The 26,074-nt window shown below is 53.3% G+C and overlaps 1 protein-coding gene across 1 annotated transcript in view; it reads left to right on the top strand.

Annotated features, from left to right (window-relative positions):
* The window catches only part of Ppard (peroxisome proliferator activated receptor delta), a 68,996-nt gene extending 43,233 nt beyond the window's left edge, over positions 1 to 25,763 (top strand). Inside the window, exons 3-8 of the mRNA XM_021186228.3 lie at positions 11,901 to 12,107; positions 19,661 to 19,815; positions 21,620 to 21,758; positions 22,802 to 23,004; positions 23,109 to 23,559; positions 24,113 to 25,763. Coding sequence (XP_021041887.1) covers positions 11,981 to 12,107; positions 19,661 to 19,815; positions 21,620 to 21,758; positions 22,802 to 23,004; positions 23,109 to 23,559; positions 24,113 to 24,360 — 1,323 coding nt within the window. The 5' untranslated portion in view covers positions 11,901 to 11,980 and the 3' untranslated portion in view covers positions 24,361 to 25,763. The remainder of the gene's footprint in view (positions 1 to 11,900; positions 12,108 to 19,660; positions 19,816 to 21,619; positions 21,759 to 22,801; positions 23,005 to 23,108; positions 23,560 to 24,112) is intronic.
* The last annotated feature ends 311 nt before the right edge of the window (positions 25,764 to 26,074 follow it).

Below are 26,074 nucleotides of genomic sequence, written 5' to 3'. Positions count from 1 at the left end.
AACAAAAAAGAAAACGAGTTTAGCAATGGTTTACTCCGGTCGCCTTTATAAAGATTAAGGATTAAAGAGAGGGAGTAGTAGTTCACTTCATTGGTGGAGTGTTCACCCAGCATGCACAAGACCCTGGATCCAAATACAGTACGTACTACAGATAACAATAATTAAACAAGCAAAACCGCAACTGTCTTACTAAGCCAATGAAGATGAGCTTGTTTGGGAAATTGGCTACTGTCTCATTACTGATTCCTGGAAAGACCAGATAGCAGCAGCTTGGGGTGACAAGGGAGGTGGCACTTTAGCGTAAGTGACTCCATTTTGTTGTTGTTTAGTCTGATTTGTTGGAGCTGGGTGGGAGAGCCTCGTCCAAAACAGCTGCTTCCTGTGATTGTCGGTGCTGATCATTTATGGCTGATTGTCTGAGGTCCGACTCCAGCAGAGGGAGTGTGGGCTCCATGCAGGAAGACTTGGAGAAAGTTAGCCCTGTGTGTTTGCCTGTGGCCTGCCCCGCAGCCCTTTCTATCCTGCCACCATGGTCTCTGGGCTTTTTCCTTCTACCTTACTCTTCTAAGGTGGATCCTGTGTACTGGAACACCCTCATGTTGGCCCTTATTAAAACCCATCTTTTCATTCATGGTTTTGTTTTGTTCTCTGAACCCACCTCTTTTCTATCATGAGGTCGTTTTATTCTTAGGATTATCCCAGATGGGCCAGCTCTGTTTGGTCACCGTGCACCTTCTCTGAGGCCTCCCATGGGACGCAGTTCCTGCCCTGCCCTCGTGCCTCACTGTGTGCAGCAGGTGCTGCCTCTCTCTTCCACCCTGGGAACCCAGAGCTTCAAGGCACCTGAGAATTTGCCACCACCTCCCCACTTGGCCCTGATGGCCCTCCCCTGTGGGGGTGACACTTGAAATTCTGCTCAGCCCAAACATTTAGAGCCAAAGGGGCAGTAGCACCAGTGTCCTCAGCTTCTGGACCTTGTGTCGCCCCAAATGGAATCAACACCAGTGTCTGGTTACCCTGGGTAATTTTATTTGGGTGGGGGTGGGGAGTTCGAGACAGGGTTTCTCTGTGTAGCCCTGGCTATCCTGGAACTCACTCTGTAGAAATTCGCCTGCCTCTGCCTCCCAAGTGCTGGGATTAAAGGTGTGCACCACCACGCCTGGCTTACCCTGGGTAATCTTATGAGTCCCCAGGATCTAGAATAGTCTAGATCAGCTGTTCTCGCCCTGTGGATCTCCACCCCTTCAGAGGTCAGATATCCAGCATATTAGATACATTACCATTCATAACAGTAGCAAAATTACAGTTATGAAGTAGCAACAGTTTTATGGTTGGGGGTCAGCGCAACATGAGGAACTGTATTCAAGGGTTGCAGCATTAGGAAGGTTGGGAACCACTGCTCTAGAGAGAAAGAAGAAGAGTCAGGTGGGCTAAAAACAGAGGCCCAGGGAGAGACAGCAGTTCAGCCTTGTGTGTGTGTGTGTGTGTGTGTGTGTGTGTGTGTGTGTGTCTGCAGAAACCCTCAGAGGCCAGGAAAGGGAGCTCAACGGAGCTGAAGCTAGAGGAGATTGTGAGTAGAGTAATGGGAACTAAGCTGACCACCGTGTGTGCTCTGCCTAATGGCAGAGCTAGTGCTGCTTTGTTCCCTGGGGTTTTGCTGAGCGGTTACTGGTCTCTGGTTACTTCTCATTCTACCAGTGGGTGATTTGACTGCGTGTGTGTGTGTGGCAGAATGTATGTGGTGGCCACACAGGTCAGAAGAGAGCATCAGATCCCCTGCAGCTGGGATCACAGTTGTAAGCCACCATGTGGATGCCGGGATCTGAACCCGGGTCCTCCACAACAGCAGCCAGCACTCTTAGCCGCTGAGCCATCTCACAGACTTACACTCTGTAGGGAAGAGACAAGTGCTGACTGGACAGGTGAGTCACTGTGAGCAGACCCCAGAAGGCTGAGGAACTCTGGCTAAGGTTGAAGCAGGGAAGAATGCAAGTCCTTGAGGGTGGCTCACTGATGACCTTTGAGAGAAGGCCAGAAGGAGGTGAGACAGGAACTACGGCCTGGGCAGGACCAGCAAGGAGACACATGGTCATGTCGAAGCAGGGGTGACTGTGGCAGCTGAGCAGAAGGAGTGTGCAGAGGGTCCAGCCTGTGCTCTTTACAACAAGCTAAAAGGTGCAGTGGCATAAAAGATCACCAAGCCCTGCCCGTGGGGACCTACAACCGCCTTTCGTCCTGTAGCCATTTTTCTCGGCAGCCAGTGCTTGGTGCCATTTGTATTCTGTTAAGTATGCTGAGAAAGTGTGTTTGTGCTGGATAATATTCCGTGTTTCTGCATGCACTCTGTTTATCTGACCAGCCCTCTCTTGGCATTAGCTCTTTGCTGATGTCTCGACATTGAAACTGTGGAGCCGGCACCTGTGTATTTTCCTGCCCAGGGAATTAAAGTGCCCATCACCGGCTGATATTTCCAGACAGAACTCAAACCTTCCCGTAGTCCCCTGGACAGATATGGGTGGCCACATCACAGCTGTGCAGTTCCTGTGACTCCCCTCTCCCTCACCCGCCCTGCCTCCTTGCTGGCCATCACTCTGTCTCCTCAGGTCATTTTCATGCTTTCCCCCTGGCCAGCTTCTCATCTGCTTCTGACAGGCTGGATCCCCCAGACAGAGGTCATAGCGATAAAGTGAAATCCCGGTTGTCAGTGCTCAGCATCAGTGCTGCCTGCCCGGCTCAGGGCTGGTAGGTGAGAGGAGACAGTGGTGAGGGCACGTCCATAACTTGAAGGCCTCCCTGGTCTTAGTGGATTAGGGAGGAAAGTGATGTCTCTGGACCGGTACCTGCTGACCGTACAGCCTCACAGCAGGGCCAGCCAGTCCTCAGCTCTGGGGTCCCTGGGACACCTCACAGGGAACTGTGAGGCCCAGGCACGCGGCTCTTCCTGTCAGTTGGAGCATGTGTGCTGCACATGCTCACCAGAGTGTGTCGGCGCAGCACGTGGGCAGGGTGTGCTGCAGAGTCCTGAATGGCCACTTGGCTCAGTGGGGTCTCAGAGCAGCCACCAGAAGCACAGCCTGTCAGCCATGCTTGGGCAACTCAGCCTGCATCTTTCTAGGAATAGGCAGGCAGCTGCGTCAAGGACCATGCCAGGTTCTCCTCCTCACACCCTACATGGCCTTGGAGGGGTGTGGGGATACACAGTCTTCAGTTCCGCCCAACTCAGAGCCCTCCTAAGCCCATGCTTTTCCCAGCTTGATGCCCCTCCCACCGCTCACTTCTCTGTACCTGGAGCCATCCCAGCTGCAGTCACATGACCCTTCTCTTTGCATCTGGAGTCCTGTGTGACCTGTGTCCATCAGAGGCTTGATTGAAACCAGCATACTCCAAGCTTGCCCCATAGGGTATTAGTTATTCAGAGAGGCACGGCCATCAGTCACAGTTCAATATTTGTGTCAGTTTCTTGACCAACGTACTTAGCAAATGTTTGTTGACCGAGTAAATGCCAGCAGATGGTAGCCGCTGGCAGGAACCGAGAGGAAGCTGAGCAAGAGCGAGGACATTGGCAGACATCGCTCTGAGGCCCTTTGGGAAGGGCTCTGAGGACGCCTCCAGTATGGCAGCAGAACCTCGTGCTCAGAAGCCCCTGGATGCTGAAGGCCTTTGCTTAGAACCAATGTTAGAAAAATTGTGAACCTTCCCAGAACCCAGGCAGGCCTCCTGCTTAGCACGGCAGCACCTTTAAAGGATTCTTTCCTATAAGGAAGCCAGGTGGTGGGACTTAAACCCAAGATTATAATTAAGGAAATAAGCCAACCATTACAGCACACATCTTTAGACCTAGCACTTAGGAGACAGAGACAGGTGGTGGATCTCTGTGAGTTCAAAGCCAGCCTAGTCTACAGAGTGGGTTCCAGCCCGGCCAGGGCTACATGTGTCAAAAGAGATAAAACAAACACACTCTTTAGCTCTGCGGTGGGTGGGTTTCTATGTGTGCGTGCACAGATACACACACACACACACACGTGTTCACTTGGGTGTGGCAGCCACAGATCATCCCTTGGCTGCCATCTCTCACTGACCTGCATCTTGCCTGCCTGCTGCCTGTGTCTTCGCAGCCTCAGCTCCACACTCCTGCAGTATAAATGTGTGTCGCTGCTCCTGGCTCTCCCACACGGCTTCTGGGAGTTGAACTCAGGTCTCTGTGACTTTGTAACAAGCACTTTTTTTTTTTTAAAAGATTTATTTATTGATTATATGTAAGTACACTGTAGCTGTCTTCAGACACTCCAGAAGAGGGCGCCAGATCTCGTTGCGGATGGTTGTGAGCCACCATGTGGTTGCTGGGATTTGAACTCTGGACCTTCGGAAGAGCAGTCGGGTGCTCTTATCCACTGAGCCATCTCACCAGCCACTTTTAAAGCACTTTTAAAGCTATCTTTCTGGCTTATTTGTATGTGTGTGTGTGTTCGTGTGTGCGAGTACAGTTACATGCCATGACTTCTGGTTCATGTGGAAATCAATTCTCTCCTTCTACCGTATAAGTCCCAGGAGTTGAATTCAGTTCATCAAGCTTGGTGGTAAAGCACCTTTATACACCAAGCCATCTAACTGCATGCCCACCCCTGCCTTGGGAAGGCTGGGTCTCACTATGTAGCTAGCCCAGGCTGGCCTTGAACTCGCAGCAGCCTCAGCTGGAATAGCAGGCATGCACTACACCAGGCTTGGGTTTGTTTTTTTTTTGTGAGCCCAAGTCCTCACATAATCCACGTTTCTTGTTTGTGAAATGACGTTCTAGAACATTCTCCATCTATCTATGGTTGGGGGTGGGGTGGACATTACCCCTCCCATCCCAGAGTCAAGGGCTGCTGAGAGCTGGGCTCCCCACCCCCACCGCTGGCAGCCCACCTGAGGCCCCTCACTTCCTGTTTCCCAGCTCAGGCAAGAGCTCCCTCCCTCTGCTCTCTTTCTCTGGCTGCCAGAGCTTTTATTTTCATTGAGTGCTGCTTCTGGACGCTCAGAGAACTAGAAATACAAGGGCCGTTTTGTCCTGTCTGGTACCTGCTCTTTCTGGTTTTTGGAGATTGACCTCAGGTACCCACTAGGGTGAATCTACCCTGGCCTTAGGTACCCTGAGGACATGGGGTGACCTGGATTGGCAAATGGGAAGCAGCGAGTACTGCAGAGTTGCTGGCCCGGAAAATTGGGTCACTGGGTCAGCACACAGATTACTGATTGACAGGGCAGCTGGGGACCATCATCCAGCGACTTTCTCTTAGGGCCCCTCCACGCTGGTCCCAAGCCACTCATTAGAGGCATCGGACAACCTGTGCCTCAGGGACACTTGTAACCCTCACCCCCCACCTCCACAGTGGGCAGGGAAGGAGTGAAAGCTGGAGAGTGGTGGGGGCAGGAGGTGAGGAAGGCACAGGCTGTCTCAGTAGAGACAGCACTGCTCTTTCGGGACAGTCTCCTTCTGTTTGACTTTGTGCCTCTTCAGAGTATTCAGGGATTGGGCAGGGAGGCCCTGAAGGTCTCCTGTGGTGGACGGGATTGGGGAGTGAGAACTGTGGTGGTCTCGGGGTCCTAGAGCTTGTGCACTTTACAATCAGTGTCCTGGCTCAGCAGAGTCTCCTCAAGACCAAAGGCAGTGACACACACTGCAGTCTCAGTCCCTGCAGGAGGCCTTGCCCTGCATGCCTGCTTCAGTGTCTCTATGCTTCCTGGACCTGACTGCCTGGTTGAGAACTTTGGGACCACGAGTGTCATCCCCAGATTGGGGGAGGGGTGGTGAGCCGGGGTCTGACGGAAGCCTGACCCAGGAGCTGGTAGAGGTAGCTTCTAAAGGGCACCAGATGTGAGTGGCAGGGACATGAGGAAACGGATCCCTTGGCGAGGGCTGCAGGCCAAGGCTGTCCAAGTGCTTATCCATTCACCAAGTGCCTGTTGAACACTCGCTAAGGGGCACAGTGCCAGCAGAGCAGAGGACAGTCCTGGGGTACGGTGGTGCAGCGAGGCCAGGGCGGCAGCAGACCTTGCAGATCTGGAGACAGGACTGAGGTAAGCAGGGTGGGGTAGTGCTAGCCCAGGAAGGCTTCTTGGAAGGAGCACCAGGAGGAGCCCAGGGAGCCGGTGAGCCTCCCAGGAGCCAGCAGCACTCCAGTCCCAGGCTGAGCCTCTGTGGCCTGAGCGTGATGGTGGAGTGAGGGAACAGGGGACAGAGCATGAAGGAAGGGCTAGAGGAAGACTCAGGGACCAGAGCCTGTGATGACCTCAGCTATGATGTGGTGGCTTTGTGGCAGGGGCTCTATGGCAGACTCTTGTGACAGACTGAGCTGAGGGCTTACAGCCACACAGAAGTCAGGCGGTGTGAGGGCTCCTGACTCAGGATGACTAGAGATTCCGGCACTCTGGAGCCTGCCTCTGAGCCAGCTCGCTTCTGCTGAGTTCTTGACCCAGCAGTGCACAGAAGGCACATAGTGCTGTGACTAAGACTTGACCTCGAGCTACCAATTCCTCATCTGTTAAATGGGGACAGTAGCACCCGGTTCTTGGGGTATTTATAAGAAGGGTCAGTGCCCACAGGGTTAGTAAGCCAGGGAGAGTCGGAGCTAAGCCCTAGGGTGGTAGAGAGTGAGAAGGCTCCGATTTGGGGCTTATGAAGGGGGACCTAGCATGCTGACTCCCCCAGCTATCTCCACCCCAGGCAGGGCAGGCCTTCTGTCACCATGAACATAGCCTGCTTAGCCAGCATGGGAACTGAGCCACCAGGCAGAGCACCTGCATTCCCTTAGCTCATCTCCCAGGCAGCAGCAACGGGGTGTCCTGAGAGGAAGCCCTTCCCTGCTCCTCTCTGAGTCTGCAGCCTCCTTCCGCTGTGTGGCAGTCCTCTAGAGGGTCATTGGGTTCAGCTCCTGCTTCTGCCTCTGCCTGCACAATTCCTGCCCGCCCCCACCAGTGAGAGGTGGGTGGGGCTTGCCACTCCCATATCTACCCCTCCCTTTCCTCCCTCCTCTCCCCCAGGGTCTCTTCTTGGGAGGTAAGCCTGGGTCCTAGAGCTGGGACTGTGTGTACTGAACACTCACGAATGCATAAATGTGTGTGTGTGCGTGCGCGTGCGCCCCAAAATCAGAACAGTCCAGGGATTTTGTTGCACATTGCTGGCCTCATGAGTGCTCAGCCAGCAGGAACAGTGAAGGAACTGAACAGACAGGTGGAGGTGACACCTGGCTGCACTGTAAGGGCCACATGCAGGGAGGGGACAGCCCCTTCTAAGCATTTCCAAGCTCTTGTCCCTTTCTGTAAGACTGGGGTGAGGACTGAGGCATTGGTCCTTAATCAGGGTTGAGTGAATGGGGTGCCAGGGGACAGGACAGTAGGGGAGTGGAGATGGAGCCCAGGCACCAGTGGCTTGGTCAGAAAGCATCTGAAATAAATGTGCTGTGTGCCTCTCACCCAGCTCTCCTCATGTAACAGATGGACAAACGTCTTGTCTCTGTGGCTGACAAGGCCAGTACAGACATCGTGTCTTCTTCCTGTCAAAGCTCTTTCTAGGAGCCTCACTCATTTAGTCTCCGTGCCACCTTCTTTGTCTTTCTCAGTCAGCAGGCTAGACCTTACTTACTGTTGAGTTGTGTGTGTGTGCACGTGTCCATGAGTGTGTGTATATGTGCCTGTGTGTGCATGGGTATATGCCCATGAGTGTGTGTGTGTGTGTGTATGTATGTGTTGCACGCATATCCCAGCTAACCCATGAAAATCAGAAGATAGCTTGCAAAGTCATTCCTCTCCCTACACCACGTGGGTCCCCAGGGATCCATCTGGGTCTTCAGGCTTGGCCCAGTGCTCCCACCCCAGCCCCAAGCCAGAGCGTCACAAAGCTCCCCATTCTGCTGGTTGTATCCCAGTACTCACCTGAATGTTATCATCGACATCTCCAACTGACTTCTGGGAAATCAGGACCTGAGAGTTGAAGGCTGAGCGTCCCCTCTACATCACTGTTATTTTTGTGGGGTTTTGTTGTTGCTGTTGTTGTTGTTGTTATTGTTGTTGTTGTTTTTCTGAGACAGGGTTTCTCTGTGTAGCCCTGGCTGTCCTGGAACTCACTCTGTAGACCAGGCTGGCCTCGAACTCAGAAATCCGCCTGCCTCTGCCTCCCGAGTGCTGGGATTAAAGGCGTGCGCCACCACGTTTCATCCTGATTCTAACAATTTGTAGAAAAGACAGCCATGTTAATCAGTTTCCTGCCTGTATTTCTGACCAAAACATTCAAGAGAATACATTAAAGGGAGGAGTTACTTATGTTGCCTCTCTTCAAAGGGTTCATTCCTTTGTGGTGGGGAGACACAGGTCACATCCCGGTGGCTAGGAAGTAGAGGTGGGGCGGGAGTGAGCTGGCTCTCCCCACCCCCTTATTTCATCCAGTTCTGTCCCTGGATTGTTCTTGCCAATGGGTGCCCCATGTCAGTCCACAGCCATTCTCTGAGGCTGTCAGAGCCCTACTGAGTTGCCCCACTCCAGTCGGACCATGGAAGGATAGCCTTGTCTTAGCATATGCCATCATTCAGCGTATAGGTAAGCAACTGTAGACACTGCCTACAAGCGGGGCTTCAGGGGTCCAAGCAAGTGCACTCCTCCTTACCGTGAAGGCCAAACCGGTACAGACCTGGCCAATACTTAAGCTTGCTTCAAATTTGGCTCTAAAATTGTGGTACCAGTCTTCCTCTCACTCTGTGGGGTCAGAGGTAGATGGTCTGCTTGGCTGCCTTTGGGGGATGGTGGCTGTTGCTGCTCAGCTCCTAGGATTAAACCCAGCATCCACAAATGCTTGCCCAGCCTCTCCAGGGGGCCACGTCCCCGAGTGGTAGCCTTTTTACTTAAAACACACATCTCAGGTGTGCTGGTGCACGGCTTTAGTAATGCAGCCCTGGCTGCCTTAGAACTCTCTGTGCAGACAAGGCTAGCCTCCGTGTTGTGAGCACAGGCGAGACACCATGTCCAGCCTCCGTGTTGTGTTGTGAGCACAGGCGAGGCACCATATCCAGCCTCCGTGCTGTGAGCACAGGTGGGGCACCATGTCCAGCTTGCGTAATTCGTCTTTATTAAGAAATTTGTGAGCTTTTAGGGAACTTAGCACTTGGATAAAAGTTGGAAGTATTTTTCTCTGCTTATTGTCTAATTGGTTTGATGGGTTAGGTTTTAAGGCAGTGTCTCAGGTTGCCTAGGCTGGCTTCACACTTGCTCTGTAGTTGGGCTAACCTTGGAACTGGTCCCCTGTGCAGTGCTTGCCCAGACCAGGGGTCCCGAATGCTTGAGAAGCACTCGCTGGCAGCGGGGCTGCAGACAAAGCCGGGGTTCGGGTTTAATCTGCTTGTCCTTAAATTCCCTCTAACTCTGTAGAACTATTATATAATTAAATCTGTTAATCTTTTACCTGTAACCTTGATATCCATAAAGCTGTTATGAGTTTATTGTCAGGCCTACATCTTACTCACAGAAGATGTGTTTTATGTTAACACACGGTTTCTTGTACTTTACGAGGGTTTTTGTTGTATTGATAGGGTTTCCTATAACCCAGGCTGGCCTCAAACTTTCTGTGCAGCTGGGTGTAACCCTGAACGTCTTCTAATTCTTTAAAAAAAAAAAAAAAGATGTATTTATTTTATGTATATGAGTACACTGTAACTGTACAGATGGTTGTGAACCATCATGTGGTTGCTGGGAATTGACCTCAGGACCTCTGCTCACTCTGGCCCCACTTGCTCAGGCGCAAAGATTTATTTATTATTATATGTAAGTTCATTGTAGCTGTCTTCAGACACACCAGAAGAAGGCATCAGATTTCATTACAGATGGTTGTGAACCACCATGTGGTTGCTGAGATTTGAACTCAGGACCTTTGGAAGAGCAGTCAGTGCTCTTAACCGCTGAGCCTTCTCTCCAGCCCCAACCCTGACTTTCTTACCCTGTGCCTCTACCTCCTGAGTGCTAGGCTTACACATGTGCACCACCACCCCTGGCTAATGGGTGCTGAGGATCAAACCCATAGAGGCTTGGCTACACTAGAGAGGCAAGCACACTCCCCACTGAGCTACATCCCCTGCCTGGTATACAGGACTGCAGCCTTTGTGCTTTGTCTTGGGGTAGATGGGGGACCAGCTTCTATGTCAGCACATCCTCGGTTGTTCTCACAGCCTGCTCCCAGACTTCATCTTCTCTCTTGATTTGAGGCAGGGCTTTGTCTGTGTGTGTGTCTGTCTGTGTGTGTGTGTCTATCTGTGTGTGTCTCTTGTGATGAGCTGCTCACACCCTTCCTGTGACCATCACTTAGCCGGAATCTTCCAGATCCACACATCCCTGGCTTCTAGCTCTCTACCATATAGGCCTCAGGGCTGCAAGTCCAGCTGCCCAGAGCACAGCCTTGGAGAGGCCACTTTGCGGTCCAGGACTCAGCATGACCAGATGGAGTGCAGTGTGAGCAGGGAGGATGTGGAGCACAGAGGCGCTTCCCTGGGCAGCACTAGTGTTAAACGTGCTTGTGCTTCACAGCTACAGGGGTTAGAAATACAACCCTCAGGGGTGCACACCTTTAATCCCATGTTTAACAGACGGAGGCAGATGGATCTTTTTAATTTCTAGGCCAGCCTGGTTGACACCCTGGGCTACATAAAGAGATCTTATTTCACAAAACAAACAAAAATAAATAAATCTCATACATGTACACTCGAAAGAGTGCGCACACATACAGTCAGTCTCTCTCTCTCTCTCTCTCTCTCTCTCTCTCTCTCTCTCTCTCTCTCTCTCCAAACCTAGCCATTGAGGAGAGCCAGGTTCCATGGGGCCTTGGTGATCAGATAGATTCAGGTCCTGAATGAAGCTGGCCTTCCTGGGCAAAGGGTGTTCCTGTTTGCATGGGACGCCTTTGAGCTGCCTGTGGGACGTGCATAAGGAGGGGACCACGCTGGAGCTCAGGCTCTGAACAGGGCTCCCCTGAGCTTTGAGAAGCTGAAGCTGCACTCTTGCTATTCTCTGCTGGGTGAGCCCTCCATGGCCCTCCCCCACCCCACCCCACTTCTGAGAACAGGATTTATGGGCAGTTTTTTATTTGATGAACCTTGGAGTAGCATCAGGTTACTGCTGCTGAGATGAGACATGGTGACCAGATGCAACCTGCGGAGGAAAGGGTTTATTCAGCTAATATTTCCATATCCTGCTCATCAAAGGAAGTCAGGGCAGGAACCTGGAGGCAGGAGCTGATGTAGAGGCCATGGAGGGTGCTCAGCCTGCTTTCTTATAGAACCCAGGACCAGCCCAGGGATGGCACCACCTACCAGGGGCTGAGCCCTCCCCCATCAATCATTAATTAAGAAAATGCCCTTCAGCTGGATCTTATGGAGGCATTTTCTCAATTGAGGTGCCCTCTTTTCAGACTCCAGACTGTGTCAAGTTGACATAAAACTAGGCAGTGCCCAGCTCCCCCTAGAACTATCCCGGGAGAACACGCTGGCTCTGCAGTCTGTGGCAGCCAGCACAGTGGGAGCGCCGAGCTGTTCTCTACCCTCCTACCTCAGGCAGGACAGACCACTCCTCAGAACAGTGGTTCTGGACAGCTGCGTCCTTAGCCATGGGCTGGGTGGGGGGTGGGCTGCCTTGAGTACCAGGCCCCCTGGTGATAGCTCACACCAGTGTTCCAGCACCGAGAGCAGAGGGACAGGAGGTTAAGGTCATCTTTGGCCGCATGGCCAATTCAGTCCATCCTGGGCTTTATAAAGCTCTGTCTCCAGAAACCAGAAAGCTCTGCAGGCACTGAGTGGGGCACAGGAGCAGCACTGCTGTGTGACAGTGGCCCTGCAGGGTGCCTGTGCCCACTTCTTCCTTGACCATCTCTGTCTCTCCCTGCCCAGGCAGTCCATCTGCGCTCAGACCCAGATGGTGGCAGAGCTATGACCAGGCCTGCAGGCGCCACGCCAAGTGGGGGTCAGTCATGGAACAGCCACAGGAGGAGACCCCTGAGGCCCGGGAAGAGGAGAAAGAGGAAGTGGCCATGGGTGACGGAGCCCCGGAGCTCAATGGGGGACCAGAGCACACACTTCCTTCCAGCAGCTGTGCAGGTATGGAGGGGGCTGAGCCGGGCAGTGGGGGTTCAGGTTTCTGTGAACAACGTGGGGTGCCAAGAAGTAGAGTGACTGGTGCTAGGGCCCGGGGCCATGCCGGTCACCAGCCAGTGAGCCAAGGGGCCCTGGGAAATCACATACAGGAATGTAGGTGAGCTGGACGTAGGCTTTTCTGGGAGGTGGGAAGGTGTTGGTCCCTTATGCTACCCCTGCCCATCAGATGTCTCTGGCCCCACATGTGCACCTGCCCAGGCAGTGTTTGGTAACAAACAAGCTTTGGTGCTAGGGTGTGAACCCGGAGCCTGTGCATGAGATAGCCTTGTGTGGATAGACACCACCCCTGGGATGCACCCATAGTCCAAGCTGCACCAGGAACTGTGGGGCGTGCCTGCAGGTGTCATGGACCACCAGACCCGGGAGACCTGGTACTAATCCGGTGCTCCGCCATGTTTGAGCAGAAATGCCAAGTGGTCTGAGTAAGTGCCTGTGCAGTGGACTGCTTTTGAGCATCAGGGTTCAGCTGGCTCCTCCCACTTGCCGGATCACTTCATTTAGCCTTCGTTGGTGGCAATGGTGACCTTCTCTGGAAGCCAGCATGGCCCTGTCATCTCATCCTGCCTGCACACAGGGCCCCTCAGGCCCCTCGATTTCCCTCCCCAGCCTCGCCTCCTCTGGCTGTCTTGGGCCAGTGCATCCTGGTGATCCTGGATCAGCCCTCAGCCCAGGGATGGGTGTGGCTCGCTGCTGGTTGCAGTTGGATAGGCCACTCCAGGGGTACCCAAGGTCACAGGGCTGTCGGGTAGGATAAGCCTTTGCCTGGGCCTCAATCAAGAAGTGGCCAAATCCTTGAACCATGTCACCTGAAACCTACAAAGCAAGGCCTTTCCTCTTTAGCACTCAGAGGGTGGGGTGGAAGGACCAGTGTCAATCTACCCACATCCTCAGAGTGACCTGAGAGTCCTGAGTAGCCCATGTTTTTGTGTGGCTGTGGTGTGATGGTCCTGCAGAGAGAGGGTAGCTTCCAGGAACCAGAATGCCCTCAGCGCTGTCACAGCTGCTTTTATACAACAAGGGACCAGAAGCATGGCAGTGTGTGCTGTTAATCCCAGCACTCAGGAGGCAGAGGCAGGATGATCCCGGAGAGTTCAAGGCCAGCCTGGTCTGTATAGCCTGGACCTTGCTGAGACAGAAAGGGAGAGGGAGGGAGGAGGAAAGAGGAGAGAGGGAAGAGGGGGGAGGGGAAGGGGGTTGGCAATGTGCCAGGTGTCATGAAGATGCTGAGGACAAGTGAACAGGGAGGAGAAAGGCACGAGGTCTGGCCTGGCCGCCTGTCCTGACAACCTTGTCCCCATATCTGGGTCTGGGCAGGAAGCATCTTATGCTGGGTTTCACACACACCTCACACAAGTGATTTCCCACCACAAGCCATTACAGAGGTTGTAATGTTCACGTGCCGGCCAAAGTGCAGTGGCCGGGGCAGAGTCAGTTGAGGACAGAAAGAGGTGTGGTGGGAACATCTAGGGCAGTGTAGAATGTGGGACTCCGAGGGCACCATGTCTAGTCCTGCTTTTTTGATAAATGGATACATTAGAGGTGGCTTGGCTGGACTGGTAACAGCTGTCAAAACCACTGGCCTAGGAGACCAGCCCTCGCAGGGAAGCTAGAGCAATCGAGGTGGCGAATAGCCAGAAAACAGTGCTCCCAGTGTGCGCAGTGAGCAGAGACTACTCAGGATGTCAGTTTGTCAGGTGGGTGGGAGACTATTGGCCTGATGTGGAGCCTCTAGGTGGCAGTGGTGACAGGATGGTGCAGGTTTGTGTCCCTTTTGCCCTCAGATCTGCTCTGAGAACGTGTCCCCTGTGCCTGTTGGGTCAATGAGTGCAGAGGTGATCTACTTACCACTGCGTGGCTCATAGAAACAGAGAAGGGGTGTCACCCTCTGTGGGAAGTCCCTCAGGCAAGCCCTGCCATGGCCTCAGGGGGCACTCTCTGTCATTAGAAAGGGTGACGGAATGACTCAGTGATAGAGGTGCTTTTAAAGGATAAGGTGGAGATGGCTCAGTGGGTAGACACTCTTGCTGCACAAGCCCAGAGACCTGAGTGTGATCCTGGAACCTACATAAAGGTTGCGGAGAGGACCAGTTGTACAGTTAGTTGTCCCTCAGCCTCCACATGTACCGTGTCACAACGTCCCTGTCACACAGATCACATACATGTGCCGTGTCACAACATCCCATCATACAGATCACATACACCACTAATAAATAATAAAGATGTTTTTGTTTTGGGTTTTTTGGTTTTTTGAGACCAGGCCTCTCCTGGCTGACTTGGAATACACTATTTAGACCAGGCTTGTCCCAAACTCACAGAGATCCACCTGCCTCTGCCTCTGGAGTGCTGGGATTAAAGACATGCACCACCGTGTTGAAAGGTTTTTGTTGTTGTTGTTGTTTGGTTTGGTTTTTTAAGAATAGAGTAAAGGGGGCTGGAGAGAGAGATGGCTCAGTGGTTAAGAGCACCAACTGCTCTTCCAAAGGTCCTGAGTTCAAATCCCAGCAACTACATGGTGGCTCACAACCATCTGTAATGAGATCTGATGCCCTCTTCTGGTGCATCTGAAGACAGCTACAGTGTACTTAGATATAATAATGAATAAATCTAAAAAATAAAAGAATAGGGTGGAGCCAAGCATGGTGGCTCACGCCTGTCATCCAAGCACTTGGGAGCTGAAGCAGGAGAATCACAGGTTCTAGGCCAGCCTGTTTGAACAAAAAGCCCAACACCCTTATGTATAATAAATGTTAGACAGTGCAAACCAGAGGACTACAGGAGTTGATTTAGAGTCCTGAGGGGTGAGGCGTGTCCATTATAAGACACAGCCTGCACTGTACGTCTTTCTCAGCAACCATGTGTGACTTTCATAACTTAAAAGCTCTTGTTCTGTTTTGTCCCAAAGTTGAAATGAGATAAACTGACATGATGATGTTCTCTCTGATCCCAGCACTTGGGAGGCAGAAGCAGACGGAGAGCCCTTGAGCTCAAGGCCAGCCTGCTCTACATAGTGAGATCCTGTCAGGACACAGAGACCACCCACAGCAAAACAGGGACCCTCACAACTGCCTCAGGCCCCTGACTCAGTCTCCTCACCTGAGCCCTCCACAGCTCTCAGTAGTAACCCCTGCCCTGTGCCCATGAGTTTGGGGCTTTTTTTGGGGGGGATCCCAAAGGAACCCTGAGACAGTAGGAAGGCTGCAGGGCTCCAACCCCTCCATGTGGGTCCACGCTAAACTTCCCTGCCACCCTTGTGTCCCTGGGAGGTTTGTTGATCAGGAAAGCCGTCCTCACCACCATCTTTAACCCCATCAACCACAGTTCTCCCGCCTGTTATGCAGGGGCACAGTGCCCGACTTGGAGGGTTATTTCGAGGCTTTGCATGAATGAAGGGATGGGCAGTGCCCAGTAGAGTTCTGGGACACAGGCAGTGCCAATGCACCCTCTGCTGCAGGTCCCAGCCCTAAGCACAACCAGCAAGTGACCTTGCACAAAATGAAACGAGCCAGGCTTGGTGGCATTTGGGAGGCAGAGGCAGGCGCAGCACCGTGAGTTCACAACTAATCCAGGCTACTTAATTAGACCATCTCAGACCCAAACAATCCAAAAGACCCCTGGCTAGTAGGTGGGGACTGGCAAAAGCCACCTCTTCTCCTGTTCCTCCCGGTAAATGAAGACCCTTGGGAGGTGTCTCAGGCCCCTGGCAGGGATTCTGGGACCAGCTGCAGGTGTATCAGGTGAACAGAGGTACCTCCTAAGAGCAGCAGGGGGGAGTGAGAGGAGTGTTAGCTCCATTGATGTGTCAGGATACCTCATACAGACAGCCTTAAACAGAAAGGCTTTATTCAGGAAGACAATGTTGAAGGTTCCAGCCCAGCCAGCCAACCCTACTACTTTGGGGTTTATGGTGAGTCATACATTGTAAAGAAGAGACAGGGTTCAATGTGCCTCTCTAAGGCTCACCTCCAGTGACCACTGTAGCGGGAGCCTCCCGTTAGCACCACAAGCTTTGAACATTTGTGCCTTTAGGCCACATTCAGAATCTATGCTATAACCAGGCATGTGACTATACGCCTATAGTCCCAGCTCCCAGGAGGCTGAGTTACAGGCCAGCCTGGGCTCCAGAAATGAGACTGTGAATCAAGGGAAGAAGAGGCTGAGGATGGGGCTCAGTTGGTAGAGTGTTAACCTGCCATGCTGCAGGTGTGGCCCCAGCAGTGGGGAGGCTAAGGAGGCAGAAACAGAGCTTCAAGGCCATTACGGAAATGACTGCACACATACATGAGGACCTGCACTCAGAATCTTAGCACTCACAGAAAGAGCTAGGCCTGGGCCAGTGAGGTGGCTCAGAGAGCGAAGGCGCTTGCTGCCAAACTTGGCTACCTGGGTTTGATCCTGGGACCGACACAGTCAAGCTTCTCAAAGTTGTCCTCCAGCCCCTACATGTGCACATGCAAAATACATAAACTTAAATGCAGTTTTAAACATTAGAATCAGGGGCCGAGGGGGCTGGAGAGATGGCTCAGTGGGTAAGAGCACCCGACTGCTCTTCCGAAGGTCCAGAGTTCAAATCCCAGCAACCACATGGTGGCTCACAACCATCCGTAATGAGATCTGATGCCCTCTTCTGGTGTGTCTGAAGACAGCTACAGTGTACTTACTTACAATAATAAATAAATAAATCTTTAAAAAAAAAAAGAATCAGGGGCCGAGAGACGGTCCCACATTTAACATCACTTGCTGCTCCTCTAGGGAAACCAGATTTGGTTCCCAGCACCCACATGGTGGCTCACAACTGTCTGTAACTGCAGTTTCAGGTAATCTGGTGCCCTCTTCTGGCCTCCATGGGCACTGCATGCACATGGTACACAGATACATGTTCAGAGAGGGAGGGAGGGAAGGAGGGAGGGAGGGAGGGAGGGAGGGAGGGAGGGAGGGAGGGAGGGAGGGAGAGAGGGAGGGAGAGAGAGAGACAGAGAGAGAGAGAGAACCTAGACACATGTATATAAAGAAAAAAAAGAAAGTAAAAACTTTGGAATTAGAACTAAATCCAGAGTGTTCATGTGACCTGTGACCCCAGTGCTGGGGTTAGGAGGCAGGAGACCCCTAGGCTCACTGCTCAGTCAGCCAGGCCAGGCAGAGAGCTCCTGGTTTGGTGGGAAACCATGACTCAAAAAATACAGTGGAAGTCATGTGTGGTGTCCATCACCTTAAATCCCAGCACTCAGGAGGCAGAGGCAGAAGGATCTCTGAGTTTGAGGCCAGTGTGGTCTATAAATCTAGTTCCAGGACAACCAGGACTATACAGAGAAACTGTGTCTCAAAAAGAAAATAGGGCTGGAGAGATGGCTCAGTGGTTAAGAGCACTGACTGCTCTTCCAGAGGTCCTGAGTTCAATTCCTAGCAACCACATGGTGGCTCACAACCATCTGTAATGGGATCAGACGCCCTCTTCTGGTGTATCTGAAGAGAGCAATGGTGTAGTCATATACAGAAAATAAATAAATATTAAAAAAAAAAACAAAAGAAAAAAAGACAACAGTGAGGAGTGATAGACACACACACACATACACACATACACACGCATGCATGTTCAAGGCTGACCTCAGTCACATAGTAAGTTCAAAACTAGCCTGGGTCACAAGAGCTATTGTCTCAAAAAAAAAAAAAAGTCAAGAGCAAATGCAGGAAGGGAAAATAGTGCCCACAGAGCAGACCCAGCCTTTTGCACCCTCACCCCGAAGAGCTTGGGGCAGTGTTCTGTGTGAAGAAGGGTCTTATAGAATCCCAACTTCCACTTGTGCAGTCACCGATCTGCCACTGATCAGGATGTAACAGAGAAGGCCCAAGACCATCACCTCCAGGAGCTGTGCCTGCAGTGGGGTCATTCTCCTGGGTGTGATATTGTGGTGGTATGAGGACAAATCTTCAAGCCAGTGGCCAGCCAGGAAGAAGCAGAGACATTGCTTTTAGAAAAGCCACCCAGACACTATTTCTATCCGCTCAGCACACATACTCAGATGACGCCATCCCCGTCCCCACTGGTCCTGCTTCTCTAGCCTTGTGTGTCAAGTTACATGGGGCTGTGAGCCCTCATCCAGGCTGAGGCATTCCACCACTCACTGGTGAGCTGGGCCTGCTTCTCTGTGGTAGTAATTCCCCTGGCCTACCTCGGGTAGTCAGTAGGATCTGGTTATCTTGGCTATTCACAGGGTTCTAGAGGTGTACAGACACCCCACCCCATCCCCAAGACAGAGAACACTCCAGGACAGCCATGGATGTGGGGAGATGAGAGGCTGTACCAGGTTCCTCCTGGCCCTGCCTGCACAGGAGGGGCTTGCTGTGGAAAGCTCAGACCCAGGGAGCTGGGGAGCTTGCTATGAGCTTGGTACCCACGACTTCTTAGCCTTGGGCATCAGTTTGCTGACATGAGAACGCACAGACCCCACCCCAGTCACATGGTGAAACTACCAGGAAGTCCAAAGCTGCTTACACTCCAGGAGGGCCTGCCAGAGAAAATGAGGGGATCAGCTCTCCTCAGCTGGGGCCAGAGGACATTTATAACTTTGGAATAGCAGTCGTTGTGAAGTAGGGTACCAGGTCACTTATGACCTTATGTAACACACGCAAACCTTAGCATCTGGGATGGCTATAGCTGCCATGGTCTCCTGCTGCGAGAGTTCCCCTGCCGTGGCCAGTGGTACAGGCTGGGAGTGCTGGTCTGCGCTGATCACGATCACGTGGCTGTGGTCTCTCTCCTGCTTGAGTGTCTCTCACTGGTCTGGGGAGTTGGTGCCTGTCTCTGAGGAAGTGAGTCTGCAGCCCCAGGAGCGAGCCCAGACTGTAAGTAAGGCCAGCAAACGGAAGTGGATGGGTAGTACTGTGGAGCAGTCTCATCCCCTGTCTCCTCCCTAAATCTCAAAGTAGACTCAGAAGAGGCTCGCTGGCGTCTAGACAGTTGTGTGACAGCAGGTCCATCCCTGTGACCCTGCAGCCACAGCCTCCCACTGTCCTTGCCAGCCTTGAAACCTCAGCCCAAACCTCTGTGTACGCAATAGGCCAGGGCAAGTTGGTGCTGCACCTGAGCAGGGCTTCTGAGAGAGCCCTGACAGCACCCCTGGGGTCCACAGAGACTTGAACTCCTGGGATGGGAGCCAGCTGGGCGGAGCTCCGCACCCCCACAGCTCCCAACAGACACACTCCACCCCACCATCATCCGGGACCCACTGAAGATGCTGTTTACCCAAAGCCCACCAGGCCCCCTCCTCTCCCAGTCAGGGAGGCTGTGAGCGGCAGCTGCTCACCTGCCTGCCTAGCGGGGCTGCCCCGACCCTGTGTTCCTGGAGAGGAGGCTGGGCCCTTGAAGCTTTTCCCCAGTCACACAGCCCATGGCTGCTGAGCTCTTCAGCTGAGCTCTAGGCTGCAGCTCTTCCTTCCCCCACCTGGCTCGTAGGCCTGGTAGCTGATTGTTTAACTGCCCCTCTGTCCTGTCTTCACAGACCTCTCCCAGAATTCCTCCCCTTCCTCCCTGCTGGACCAGCTGCAGATGGGCTGTGATGGGGCCTCAGGCGGCAGCCTCAACATGGAATGTCGGGTGTGCGGGGACAAGGCCTCGGGCTTCCACTACGGGGTCCACGCGTGCGAGGGGTGCAAGGTACAGATGGACTGAGGGGCATGGGGGTTTGTCTGCTTCAGGTAGGACCCCGAAAATAGCTCCAGCAAAACTCTTTGGTTCCTTAGAGGCCTCAGCTCTGGGTCATCCAAGGGAAGAAAAGACAGGTGTCCAAATGGACACCTGCCTGCTGACCCAGCTATCCACTAGGACACTGTGGATAGCCAGCTCTGGTGCCTGGACTCCAGCAGGCAGGCAGGGAAAGAGTAAGCCTTGGGCTGAGTGTCCATTGAAGTCAGTTTCCAGGGCCTTAGGTCTTAAGAGGATCTTTGACAAGAGAGTGATGTTTTTAGGTTGTTCTAACGACACACCATCAGAATTTCACAAAGTGCCATCTGAAAGGATGGCGAGAGGTGGCTCAGTGCTGAAGAGCACTTGCTGCTCGTCCAGAGGATCCGAGTTTGATTTCCAGCAACCATGTCTGGTGGTTCAATATCCTATTACCCCAGATCCAGTCCTCTCTGGCCTGCAGTCACCCACACTCAACATGCATGCACGTGCCCACACACAGGTACACATGCGCCCACATGCAGGCACACATGCATTAAAGTATATCTTTCAAATCGCCATATGGGGTTGGGAATGTGCTTGCCTCCCTGGGAGAAGCCCTTGGTTTGAGCGACATCACCACAAAAACTGGGTGTGGTGCTGTACACGGTAATCTTAGTGATTGGGAGGTAAAGGCAAGAAGATCAGCTCAAAGTTGGGCTGGAAAGATGGCTCAGTGGATAGAGCTGCCGGCCCCAAGCCTGGTGACCCGAGTTCCGTTTCCAAGAACCAACATGGAAAGAGGGAACCAATTCTTGTCTGCTGGCCTTCACATGCATAGCCCCCCGCACCCCAACCCCCCCCACCCCAAATAAATAAATAGATGTTAAATAAACCAAGTTCTTATGAAAACAGAAGGGTTATAATTATAAATTATTACTAGTTTTGTTTGTTTTGTTGAAACAGGGTTTTACTGTTTAGCCCTGGCCATCCTGGGACTCACTATGTAAACCAGGTGGCCTTAAACTCACAAAGATCCTCTGTCTCACAAGAGCTGGGATTAAGGCCATGGACCAATATACCTAGCCCTTAAAATTTTTTTGGGTCCTGGAGAGATGGCTCAGCGGTTAAGATCACTGAGTGCTTTCCAGAGGTTCTGAGTTCAATTCCCAGCAATCACATGGTGGCTCACAACCATCTGTGCTGGGATCCGGTGCCCTCTTCTGGTGTGTGTCTGAAGACAATGACGGTGTGCTCACATAAATAAAATAATTTTTTTTTTAGATTTATTTATTTATTGTATGTAAGTACACTGTAGCTGTCTTCAGACACTCTAGAAGAGGGTGCCAGATCTCGTTACGGATGGTTGTGAGCCACCATGTGGTTGCTGGGATTTGAACTCTGGACCTTCGGAAGAGCAGTCGGGTGCTCTTACCCACTGAGCCATCTCACCAGCCCAAAATAAATTAATTTTTAATTAAGGATATTTTTCTTCTTTCCTATCCAAAAACAAACAAACAAACAAACAAAAAATTCCCCTGGGGTCTGGAGAGCAATCTCATTGGTTAAGAGCACTGGCTACTCTTCCAGAGGACCCAGGATCAATTCCCAGTGCCTACATGGCTGCTCAAAACCTTTTGATACCCCTCACACATACATAAATGCAAGCAAAGCAGCAATGAAAATAAATCATGTATTTTTTTTAAATGTTCCCCATCACTGCCAATTTCAGCCTTTTTGTGTCCTTACGTGCCACTGGGCCCTGGGGCAGCGCAGGCTAACGTCCTTGGTCCCGCAGGGCTTCTTCCGCCGGACAATCCGCATGAAGCTCGAGTATGAGAAGTGTGATCGGATCTGCAAGATCCAGAAGAAGAACCGCAACAAGTGTCAATACTGCCGCTTCCAGAAGTGCCTGGCACTCGGCATGTCGCACAACGGTGAGGGCGCCTGCGCAGTCTGTCTCAGGACCCCAGAGGGCGCCTGCGCAGCACAGCTAACCCAGTGGCTCGTTCTATCAGAGAGCGCCCAGCACCTGCCTGGCAGGATGGGTGTGTGCACTTGCTGTTGATGGCTGATGCAAATGCCAGGACCTCACGGGCCTGGGCTGGCACCAGCTAGCTCTCTGTGCCTGTGGCTCACCCTGTTCTGCTTCAAGTGACAAGCCCAGCAGGGATGGGGTTGCCAACACTGCTCCCCACACTTGTGCCTGACAGCAGGCAAAGTGGAGGCCAGGGTTCCCCGGTCCTGAATTGTTGAGGGTGGGCAGCAGCCAGGACCCAGTTAGGAATTTCTTGGTGGCCAGAGACTCGAAGGAACCATCCTTGCCTCAGGCTTCCAGAGAACTGGGAACCTCCTGCCATTCTCTCCTTGGCTGGGAGCTCTTAGGAGTCACCTCTGATTGCCTCTTCACCCCCCAGCTGTTTCATGAGTTCAGTGGCCTCAGGTCCTCAAGGTACCACTCCAGCCCAGACTGCCCAGAGTGAATGCCCCTGGTTGTCCTAGTAAGTGCAAAGGATTTCCATTTTCCCTGACCTACAAAAAGGTGAAGGAAGAAAGCCACATAGCCTGGCATGGCGGCGCACGCCTTTAATCCCAGCACTCAGGAGGCAGAGACAGGCGGATTTCTGAGTTCGAGGCCAGCCTTGTCTACAGAGTGAGTTCCAGGACAGCCAGGACTATACAGAGAAACCCTGTCTCAGGAGAAAAAAAAAAAAAAAAAAAAGCCATAAAATGGAAAGGTAAAGAGCCGGGTCTCAGGCATGGGCCCTGGTCACCACAGGCTCTTTCTAGTTGCCATGCCTGGCCAGCCCCCGGCGGAGTCAGCAAAGGCTCTCAGGGAGCTGCTCCCCCGCTGACTGTGGGGCCTCTGGGGGCCCCTGGCTCCTAAAGGATGATCCCCCTCACCTCCACACCTAGAGGAGCAGGGGAGAGGAGAGGTGCTGGCACAGCCCCCCATGACTGGCCCCCACCCCCTATGCAGCTATCCGCTTTGGACGGATGCCCGAGGCCGAGAAGAGGAAGCTGGTGGCGGGGCTGACGGCCAGCGAGGGGTGCCAGCACAACCCCCAGCTGGCCGACCTGAAGGCCTTCTCTAAGCACATCTACAACGCCTACCTGAAAAACTTCAACATGACCAAAAAGAAGGCCCGGAGCATCCTCACCGGCAAGTCCAGCCACAACGCAGTGAGTGTCACTGGCCAGCCCAGCCACGAGGTGGGGTTCAGGGGACACGAGGGTGGGGTCCCCGTCCTTCCCCAGGCCTGACCTCTGATGGGCCTGGTTTTCAGCCCTTTGTCATCCACGACATCGAGACACTGTGGCAGGCAGAGAAGGGCCTGGTGTGGAAACAGCTGGTGAACGGGCTACCGCCCTACAACGAGATCAGCGTGCACGTGTTCTACCGCTGCCAGTCCACCACAGTGGAGACGGTCCGCGAGCTCACCGAGTTCGCCAAGAACATCCCCAACTTCAGCAGCCTCTTCCTCAACGACCAGGTGACCCTCCTCAAGTACGGCGTGCACGAGGCCATCTTTGCCATGCTGGCCTCCATCGTCAACAAAGACGGGCTGCTGGTGGCCAACGGCAGTGGCTTCGTCACCCACGAGTTCTTGCGCAGTCTCCGCAAGCCCTTCAGTGACATCATTGAGCCCAAGTTCGAGTTTGCTGTCAAGTTCAATGCACTGGAGCTCGATGACAGTGACCTGGCGCTCTTCATCGCGGCCATCATTCTGTGTGGAGGTGAGGGGGCAGGGCCACACTGCCAGGGACCAAGCCTGACCTCAGATAGTGTACCACAGAGCACATGTGCAGAGCCAGCTGCATCTGGTTGGTCAGACAGAGGTGTACCGAGAAGTTGGCCTTGCTGGGATTATAGCTGGATGGCAGGATGCTTGTCTAGCAAGTGGGAGGCGCTTGAGTCTAATCCCCAGTGCTGGGGAGAAATTTCTGTGTTACTTTCACATTTTTCTAATCCAGTATAATACACAGGGAAGCCTGCTCCCCAACAGGGGCAGAGAACGCACCTCAGGCCAGAGCCATCCTAGTTTTAACTCATTTGGTCCTCACAGCAACTGGGTTAAGGACACTGAAGCCCAGAGCCAGCAGGATGTCCTCCCACAGAGACAGGCTCAGAATCCGGGTGCCAGGTGTCATAGCCAGGAATCACGCAGCCCTATAGATCAGGAAAAACAACTGGTTAGAAACAGGATGGATGGAGTCCCCAGGGGTGGGGTTAGCCACGGAGCAAGGCGGTCCCTGCCTGGGATGCTACTCATACCCCGTGTCCCCACAGACCGGCCAGGCCTCATGAATGTGCCCCAGGTAGAAGCCATCCAGGACACCATTCTGCGGGCTCTAGAATTCCACCTGCAGGTCAACCACCCTGACAGCCAGTACCTCTTCCCCAAGCTGCTGCAGAAGATGGCAGACCTGCGGCAGCTGGTCACTGAGCATGCCCAGATGATGCAGTGGCTAAAGAAGACGGAGAGTGAGACCTTGCTGCACCCCCTGCTCCAGGAAATCTACAAGGACATGTACTAAGGCCGCAGCCCAGGCCTCCCCTCCTCAGGCTCTGCTGGGCCCAGCCACGGACTGTTCAGAGGACCAGCCACAGGCACTGGCAGTCAAGCAGCTACTCACAACACTCCAGACACGTGGCCCAGACTCCCCCCCCCCATGCCTTCCCCCCATTTCTCCTCAGCACCTCCTGTTCTTGCTGTCTCCCTAGCGCCCTTGCTCCTCCCCCTTGCCTTCCTTCTCTAGCATCCCCCTCCTCCCCACCTGTCCTCACATTTGTCTGATTCAAGGCAGACAGCCCATTGGTACGCTTACCAGCAGCCTAGAAGCAGTGGGGCCTGTGCTGGCCCAGTCCTGCCTCTCCTCTCTATCCTCTTCAAAGACATGAGCCATCCAAAGAAACACTACACTCTCTCTGGGCCCAGCTTTCCAAGAAGCCTGGCCTGGACCAACTGCCATCCCAGCTTGTGGTCACCACCACAGGGTTCCTCCTCCAGAGAGCAAGTGGGCAGGGAGCCTGGGCTGGGAGCCATATTCCCAGGCTGTCTCAACCCTAGGCACACCACTCTCTGACACCTCCTTTCTTCTCACCGGCGTCCTAGGCCATTGTCACAGATAACCCTTGTGCTGCCTAGGAGATGTCCCCTCCAGATGTCCCCTCCAGATGCGGTCCAACAGCCCCACTGAAGGGAAGGGGGTAGAGGCAGGCCAGAAGGAGCAGTAGCACACTTAGGTCCCAGGGTCAGAAGCTAGACAACGAGTGGACAGGCCCTCCATCAGCACCCCTCCTCTACCCTGTAGCAGCATCCAGACTGGCAGATCCCAGTACCAGGAACTGGATCATAGCTGTTCTTTCTTCTCCTGGGAGATGCTGGCACACCTGCCCCCCCTGCAGCTGCCCCAGTGTAGCCATGACACTGGCTCACCTCTCGGTCACCAAGAGTCCCTCCCATCCCCTCCCCAAGGCCACTGGGGTACAGCTATGGCCCTGTTCTTAGGACTGGTGATCTGTGAGCAGGCAGGGATATCCTACCAGGTCACCCCTGCCAGCTCACAGGCAGAGTTGCCAGGGCTCCTCTGACCCTGTCCTCTCTCCCACTCACTTGTACCAGCAGCTCTGTAGCCTTCTCTTCTTTTGCCTGGCTGGTCACCAGCTCCCATCTGCTGCTTCAAGTGGCTTGAAACTTGCTGGGTGCTCCCATACTCAGCCCAGCCTGGCAGATCCTGCCTCTAGGCCCACAGGTGATCAGCCCAGGGTGGGCTCCTGCCAACACAGAATGCTGCCAGATTATTCCCCGCTAGCACACTCCCTGCCCCCCCCCCCACACCTCTACTGATCAGGTCTTGGGGTGTTCCTTGTGGGGCCCAGGCTGAGAATGGAGCTGCATCACCCGCCCTGCCCCCACCTGCCCAGCCCCTCCCCCACCCGCCCAGCCCCGCCCAGGTCTGGTGCTGAGGATGCAGCTCCTCTCAGGGTCTGAAGTCTCCAAATCTGAAATGTATATTTTTGCTAGGAGCCCCAGCTTCCCGTGTTTTTAATATAAATAGTGTATACAGACTGACGGAACTTTAAATAAATGGGAATTACGTATTTAAGAGTTGACTTGTAGCCACCTGAGTTCTTCATGCCATCCTAAGGACGAAGGGGACACCTCTTCCTTATCCAGGGCTCCTGGTGCTGGCCTGGGATCTGCTCTCCAGGGCTCCTGGGGGAGGAAGGACCCTTAGAGGCTCTGAG

Source organism: Mus caroli, unplaced genomic scaffold (genome assembly GCF_978045245.1).
Source record: "Mus caroli unplaced genomic scaffold, Mus_caroli_1 scaffold_18, whole genome shotgun sequence".
Lineage (NCBI taxonomy): Eukaryota > Metazoa > Chordata > Mammalia > Rodentia > Muridae > Mus > Mus caroli.
This window is presented reverse-complemented; position numbering and strand designations above follow the sequence as displayed.